Source organism: Bos taurus, chromosome 5 (assembly GCF_002263795.3).
Source record: "Bos taurus isolate L1 Dominette 01449 registration number 42190680 breed Hereford chromosome 5, ARS-UCD2.0, whole genome shotgun sequence".
NCBI lineage: Eukaryota > Metazoa > Chordata > Mammalia > Artiodactyla > Bovidae > Bos > Bos taurus.
This window is the reverse complement of record NC_037332.1, coordinates 26,085,578-26,093,901: the sequence shown is the minus strand read 5'-3', so window position 1 is coordinate 26,093,901 and position 8,324 is coordinate 26,085,578. Positions and strand designations below refer to the sequence as shown.

Sequence of the window (8,324 nt, the reverse complement as noted above, 5' to 3'; positions counted from 1 at the left end):
GTCACGTGCACCGCCGGCGTCACGTGAGCGCGGGAGGGTAGCCTAGGGGAGGCAGGCGGGAGACGGTGATTTCTTAATGAAGTGTACCCGCATGCGTAGAGGGAAGGTGGGGAGGGCGGTGGAAACACCAGGAGGAGGAGGGGAAGGATGGGGAGGGAAGGGAGGAGGGGTGGGGAGGGAAGGGAGGAGGGGTGGGGAGGGAAGGGAGGAGGGGTGGGGAGGGAAGGGAGGAGGGGTGGGGAGGGAAGGGAGGAGGGGTGGGGAGGGAAGGGAGGAGGGGTGGGGGAGGGGAAAAGGGAGCGAGGTGTCTCCCTAGCTCGCAGCCTCTGGCAAGTGGAGTTTTTAAAAAGCTCGAGCAGATCATGACATGACGACTTCGCTGCTCCTGCATCCGCGCTGGCCGGAGAGCCTTATGTACGTCTATGAGGACAGCGCGGCGGAGAGCGGCAGCGGCGGCGGCAGCGGCGGGGGAGGCGGCAGCGCGGGCGGAGCGGGGGTCGGCTGCAGCGGAGCGAGTCCCGGCAAAGCTCCGAGCATGGACGGGCTGGGCAACAGCTGCCCCGCCAGCCACTGCCGAGACCTGCTTCCGCACCCCGTGCTGGGTCGCCCGCCGGCTCCCCTGGGCGCCCCTCAGGGCGCCGTCTACACGGACATCCCGGCCCCGGAGGCGGCGCGCCAGTGCGCCCCGCCGCCGGCGCCCCCCACCTCATCCAGCGCCACCCTGGGCTATGGCTACCCGTTCGGTGGCAGCTACTACGGCTGCCGCCTGTCGCACAACGTGAACCTGCAGCAAAAGCCTTGCGCTTATCACCCGGGCGATAAGTACCCCGAGCCGTCGGGCGCCCTTCCCGGTGACGACCTGTCCTCCAGGGCCAAGGAGTTCGCCTTCTATCCCAGCTTCGCCAGCTCCTACCAGGCGATGCCCGGCTACCTGGACGTGTCGGTGGTGCCTGGGATCAGCGGACACCCAGAGCCGCGTCACGACGCGCTCATCCCCGTCGAAGGCTACCAGCACTGGGCTCTCTCCAACGGCTGGGATAGTCAGGTGTACTGCTCAAAGGAACAGTCGCAGTCCGCCCACCTCTGGAAGTCTCCCTTTCCAGGTAAGGAAGGGTCCCGACCGCGGCCGCCGCCAGGGACCCCTCCCAGCCCCGTCTGCCCCGGGGCTCCGCGCCCCAGCCACCCCCGCCGTCTGGCCCTGGCGCGCCGGCTTTGCTGGGCTGCAGATGGAGCCGGCCGGGCGAGCTGCGCTGAGGAATGCGCCGGGGAAGAAATCTGCTCCGACACGTTCCCCGGAGCTGCCCGGCCGAGAGTGAAGCAATCACAGGCGCCCAAGCGCCGGGCCGCCGGCTCCGCTCCAGTGGGGAGCTCGCCTCCTCCCCCTCCGCCGGGCTCCAGTCTCACGGGCGGCTCTTGGCCCCCTAAACGCGCTTCCGGCCTGAAATGGGGGGTGGGGTGGGCCTTGGGTGCCTTGGAATCTAAAACCATTAGAACAAAAACACTCAAGCCACCGAGTCAATTGGAGGAGAAAATAAGAACCCCAAGCATTTTCTTGGCCTGAATTTCCAAGAACATTTAGGCACTAGACAGGTGTTTTGTCGCTGTTGCTGTTTTTAAAATACGGGTCTAATTTGCCAGGGTCTACAGAAATGTAGATTTTTAATTTTTAAAAGTTTTCTCTTTTTTTCTTGATTTAAGAATTTGACCACGAATTTCCTGATTGTTGAAGGAGCAAGGGAACTGAAATCTCTGGAGAGCGTGTGGGGAAAAAGGGTGTTTGCATCTCTCTCCTGGGATATAAAATTCTTTGCCTGTCTGTGGGGCTCATATCCTGTGTGTGTATGCGCACTACCAATTCCGCCAAACGTCGGGGAGAGAGTTACCCATGCCTTAGACACAGAAAGAGGGGAGTGAGGATGAGGTTTCGGGGGAAGGCTTGTTTTGGAGGAATCTGAGGTCCAGGCCCAGGCTGGGAACCCCTCGGCATTGTCTGGCTATGTATTCGGTGGGGGATTGGAATTCACTGGTGTTCTGTTCCCTCTCCAATTGAGACTATCTCTGAACAAGAGAGAATCCCGCAACACCCACCCCCCACTCCCCAGAGGAAAATACCAGTTCCAGGGTTCTGAAAATCACATCAGGAGCTTTGGATTCAGCGCAATGCTGAGAAATCAGGATTCAGCGAATCCAGATCTTGAGTCTGCTCTAATTATATATAAGCAGAGCTCAGTGGGAGAGGGTTGACTGGCTCCGTTCTGATGCTCGCAGGGGTCCTGGGGGCCCAGAACAGCCATATATGTTTCCTCCTACTACCCAGAGGGCCCCGTCATGGCTCTCTGTGGGGACCCAGGGACATTTTCATTGGGAAGACCTGAAGACCTCCTGAGGGTGGGCCTGAAATTCCTCTGCATCCGGGATTGGGGAAAGAGCAGACAGTTAAAAAAAATACTGGATGATGTTACAAAGTATAGCAAATAATATTCTTGTAAATATTCTGAGATGACTTAGTATAATACAACTGACCAAGGTGGGACCCACACTAGACACTCAGTTTCTGACTGCCAGAAGATTTAAGGATGATGGAATTTTAGTGTACAGTATCATGCATTACCTACTCTGCATTGACTATATTTTTATATATGATTTATGTTATTAACTACATAATATGAAACACATAATAACACTTTCTAGAAGATAAGCACCTCACATGTAGGTGTGCAATAATGTGTTGTGGAGATATGACCCTTTAATTTCCCATCTCACCCAGATGGGAAGATCCTTGGGAGGTGGGGATTTAGCAGGAATTCCTGGAGCATGGGTAGATGGTAGCCAACAGACCATGCTAAGGGGCTGAAGGGCAGAGGGGCCGATGCCCACCAGCCCCACTGTGGGCAGAGCAATGGGCGGTTGGTTTAGTGTGAAGAGGGGATGAGAAGGAGCTGCTCTGGCATTGCTGTGTCTGTATGCGGAGTGAGTGAGAGACTGGAGAGGAGCTCAGAAATAAATCTGAGCAAAATAAAACACCTTAAAGATTCCCAGAAAAGAAAAGAAAAAAAAAAAAAACCTGCTAAAAGTAAGCACTTTTTGATCACAGCCTCCTAGGGAAAAATATCTTTAACATAAAAAAATCATACAACCCAACTGAGGTTTAACACACTTGAAAATTATGGCATGAAAATGGATATAAAACCAAATATGTCTCAACAGCTATGTGCTCACACACTCCCAGTGTGGAAATAGAAACTGGCTGGTGTATCTCAGTACAGAGGTACACACAAAAGGTAGATGAATAAGAAATTATCTTCAGACACCCTCCATCTTTCTACCCACACAGAGCCCTTTTAGAAGTAGTGAGATTGCCAGATAACTCTGTCTATGCAATTGTGGTTTGTTCGGCAGCATCTCAGCATAAACACTACTGTCTCTCTTCAGTGCCTCTGGCTCTGAGAAACCTCATCTGTAGCAGTCTAGGCTGGTGTGGAAGACGAAGGCAATTGTTCAGAAAGATCCAGATAATTAGGGCCAAGATGAGTTGCGGCTTCTTCCTTCACCCAATTATATAGACCCTTGCTTTATCGCTCTTATTTTCCTTCCTATAGTGAGGGTAGACAATTTTTAATTTTGACAGAGATTCCGAGAGAGGAGGTGGGTGTGGTGGGGAGACAGGGAGACAGAGACAAATAGGATGAGGGGAAGAGAATAATAGAAAGAAATAATGGGCTCTTTGGGTCATACTGAAAATCTCTGCTGATAAGCCATTGGATTTTGGTTGAGAAGAGTGGCTAGGATTTCTAGCAGAACTAGGTCCTCTTTGGAGCCCAGAGCCCTGTTGTGGGAGAGAGTGGGCAAGATCTAGTGGGTGGTAGAAACGTGTACACAGGACCCCAAGAGAGAGCTATGGCTAAGCATCGATCTAATTTTTTATTTGCTCCTCAAAAGTGTCCGTTGGGTTCCCAGGTATGAAGTAGGGTGTGTGTACGTGTGTGTGTGCCTGCATGCCTGCGCATGCTCTGAAGGGAGACTACTATGGAAAGGTTGATTGTAAAATTAATCACCAAGTCCTCTACTTACTTTAGGTAGCATAGACACAACTCAGGGCTGAAATTTCCAGATGTCTCCGTATCTGTAGATCCCACTTCCTTTCCGAACAAGACAGAAGACAATGAAAGGGGGCTTCTTTGAGAAGGCAAGGCTGAAGGTATTTCCCCAGCTGCCCAAAATAACTGGCAGTTTGGTCTGATCCAGGGAAAGCTTGGCCAGATCAACCCTTGGCATACTGTAGAAAAAAATAGCCAATTTAGACCAGTTATATGCTTTTCAAAAACTGATTCTTTTAGGGTTTGTTGATTAAACCTCATGGGAAATTTATAGTTGGGGTTTAGGAGAGCCCAAATCAGGTAGATAACTGTGAGTTTTCTCAGAAAATGATGTTTGACAAATCAGGGACAATTATCTGGTTAAGTCAGGAACACGAACCCACTTCTATCCCATTTGTTCTCCAGGGAAAAGGAGGTATTTTAAAGCTAAATTGTACCAGGTGGTCTATTTCCATTTTAGAACTTACTGTGTCATTATGTTGAGCCCAAAAATCTGGTTTTAAAACCCGGCTCTGCCACTTGAGTTTTTTTAACCTGTTCTGAGGCTCAGATTCCTTATACTTGTAAAATGGGTTTAATAAAATAAGCCTTAAAAAGATGTTCCAAGGATTAAAAAATAATCTCATATTATCACTACTTACCTTCTGTGTTTTACTCTTGTTCCAGATTCATCGATTTCTCAAATCATAGTTACATTTGTAAGAGCAAAACATATTTGAGAACGGAGAGATTTTTTTTTAATTATCTTGTGCAAAAAAAAAAATCCTTTTTAACATAAAGGATCTGCTTTGCTAAAGTGAAGTTGTTTTGTTTTTCAGATTTTTTAAAAAATTTAGCCTGTTCCTACATAGGCAGAGAAAAATGACAAGTCCAACAATTTCCCATAGAAATTGTCATCCTGGAGACAGCTAGACCAGGCCATTGGAATCCCCTCTCTCCCATATTCTTTCCATGTACTTTATTTCCCCCTGCCTGTGACGGTGACCTCTTCTTTCCTGTCCTGTGTAGACAAAGATCTCTGAAAGAGAGCAGACCCAATGAGAAAGGGGATAAGGAAAGTGATTCATGAAGGGGAGGTGAGAACAGGCATTTCAGAAAGAGCTTTGTGCCCTTATTCTGGACTGTGTCTACACTTCCAAGGGGCAGTAAGAATGAAGAGGAAACCTTATTCAGACCTACTCATTAGATCCTGCAGGAAGAAGTCAGCCAATTACAGTTTTTAAAGTTGAGGGGTGAGTTAGTCAGATCATCTCCCTAGTTCCTTACTTTCCTTGAAAGTGTTGCAAGGACCTTTCTGTTGACAGGGGTGAGGTTGGAGTGGAAGAGGGGCCGTAAGTGACGCACATTAGCCTTTAGTTCCTGTGACATTCTCATAGAGCAGAAAGAAATTGAACTAGCAGTGGTATGGCAAGGTATTTAGAGTTTAGGGTTCCTGCATGGGTTGGAGAGTTTCCTTCAGCCTTGGTGGAAAGATGAGGATGGGGAACCAGATCAGAATTGCTCTGTCTTGGTGAATGGACATTTGAGGGAAGGCAGGGGAAGGGCACTGATTTCTTTTTGTAGAAAATTAATGTGAACCGCTGGTCTTAACCCAAGAGGGGCTCTCTTGGTGTGTCTCCTCTGGCCGGCACACCCTGGGGTGTGGACTCTCTACTTCTCGGGACCTGATTTCTTACATTCTCACCTGGGATGTTACTAAGTGGCTTACAGTATTGGATTCCTTAAGAGATTGACTCCCAGGCATCTGGCTTCACCTGGACACTTTTCTCTCTAGCTGTTGGTGCTGGCCTCAGATTCCCAGCACAGAGCCAGTGACCAAAGGCAAGAGGCCCCACCTGATGGTCTATGCCGACTGAGACAGTCTCCCTCAGACAGTCTCCCTCAAGCGTACAAAAGGACACCTTCCTCTAATAATTGGGCAGAGTATAACTGACCGATTCCCAAGTGATCTAACTGCTAGGAAAGAGGAATTTTCCTGAATACTTGCAATCCTGCAGGCTAGCAGACCAGGATGGAATTTGGAGGGACTCCTCTACGGGGACAAGGATTCTAATAAGGAATGCTGTGCAGAACCAGATTGGAGGCTGAAGCAAAAAGAAAAATCAGTAGTACTGGTCCTGCATTCATTTAAAATTTCGACTTTTTGTTTATCATGAAATTTTTGATAATCATATAGGTATAATATATAAAAGGTTATTTATCTTGATTTCTGAGCTTTTGGCACCCCCTCCTTTAAAGTTCGAGCCAGAGGCGTTACCCCAGTGTCGTCACTTCAGCCGTGGCCTTGGTAATGGCAGAGGTGCAAAGGATTTGGGGACAATCCGCCCGCCCCCTGTGAGTCCCTATGCCTTGCGCCTCTACAGCCGTTTGCCAGGTCCAGCCGCGTGACTCACTTCCTGCTGCCTGCCTTCTTTCTCCCCCCAGACGTGGTCCCCCTACAGCCCGAGGTGAACAGCTACAGGCGCGGGCGCAAGAAACGAGTGCCCTACACCAAGGTGCAGCTGAAGGAGCTAGAGAAGGAGTACGCAGCCAGCAAGTTCATCACCAAAGAGAAGCGCCGGCGCATCTCAGCTACCACAAACCTCTCGGAGCGCCAGGTCACCATCTGGTTCCAGAACCGTCGGGTCAAAGAGAAGAAGGTGGTCAGCAAATCGAAAACGCCTCACCTTCACTCTACCTGACTGCCCACCGGCCCCTGCCCCGTCTATTTATGTCGCCAATTTGTACCATATCCGAACTCACCAGAAGGACCCTTCTCCCGGGTGCAGACCAATATTTAACGTTAACCAGAAAGAGGAATGCAGGGAGGCAGAAAATATTAGATGGTTGGCTTTGCTGCCCTCTACTCCCCACCCCATTCTCAACCCCCACCCCTATGCAGATGGGACCTACGTGGCCTCAACAGCTTTGGAGGTGGGTCTGAGTGGACTGTGGGAGAAGGGCAGCTGGCCTCCACTCCCTCTGGCCTTCACCCCTCTCCCCTTGCCAGAAAGCAGAGTGGCAGCGAAGATCATTCCAGCCAAAGCAAAGTTGGAGAACCCTGAATGATCCCGTTCTTGCCTCATCCTTTGCCCCGGCAGGTAGACAGGCATCCCCACTGAGGGTGCCACCGGGGTGCAGGACCTGCTGAGCTCCTACTTTCAGTCCCTCTTCCTGCTCCCAACCACTTGGCACTCCTTAGTTAGGCAAGATATCCCCGTTAAGATTTTCTGTGCATATTTTAAAAGTCTCATTAATATTAATGATAAGTATTAGGGATCTGGCATCGTGATTGGAGTACAGACAGCACTTAGGTTTTCTTTTTTCTTATCTGTTTCAACAAAAGCTGGAATTGGCCAAGGACCACCTATCCCCTCTCCTACTTCAGGCAAGGAAGTGAGTTTCTCTGGAGCCACCAGTGCCCCCACAGCCTCCTCTGTTCTGCTTCTGAGTCCCATCTGAAAATCCAGGGAAGACAGAAACTCCCACCACGCTGCTAAATATGTCTTCTCTATCTCTCTGTCTCTCTATGGTGAGGCTGAGATTAGGGCAGGCACAGGGGCAGAACTTTTCTCATAAGGAAAGGACAGACTTCTCTTCCAAGAGGATGGAGAGTGGGTGCCCCAGCAGATTCCCTCTCCAGTCACTTCTCCATCAAGGCAATAGCTGAGAAGGCCTCACACTTTGACTTTTACTCATTGTCCAGAGGAGAGCCGTTTTCTTCCAGGAGGCCAAAATAATCGCAAGTAGCCAGCTAATTAGACCCGACTGACATTTCCCTCCTCAAAAGCCAGCTCGGTGCTGGGGAGGTGTTGGGGCTCGCCTTCTCCTTTCCCACTGGCACATTACAAAACAGTGTTCTTTTGAAATGTTCATCAGAAAAAGGTTTTGTTTTTTTTTTTAAAGTTGTGTATCTGTATATAGTATTGTGGTGTCTAAATGACAATGTACTGAATGCAAAAAGAAAAAAGAACCCACAAACCTGTTTTTAAAATAAAATCTTTTTTTTGCCTTAATTTTATTGCTTGGATTATTTCTGAAACTCCTATCCACTGGCTGTATGGGGGAGGCTCTGTTGCCCTGACACAGCCAGGGTTGGCCAGGGCAAGAGTACTGACATCACACTGGGCTAGGTACATCCCAAACTCATATTTCGCTTTACTTGAGTTTTTTAAGTTAGTCATTCAAATTGTTGATAGTGTCTAGACAGGATAAAACTCTTTACCATCCTGATGCCCCAAACAAGTG

The 8,324-nt window shown here is 49.5% G+C and overlaps 1 protein-coding gene across 1 annotated transcript; it reads left to right on the top strand.

Moving 5' to 3' along the window:
- Positions 1–328: 328 nt before the first annotated feature.
- HOXC13 (homeobox C13) lies at positions 329–8,092 on the top strand. The gene is given in 2 exon segments (NM_001083490.1): positions 329–1,103; positions 6,522–8,092. Coding segments are annotated over 2 exon segments (993 nt in total). The 5' UTR covers positions 329–367; the 3' UTR covers positions 6,779–8,092.
- The last annotated feature ends 232 nt before the right edge of the window (positions 8,093–8,324 follow it).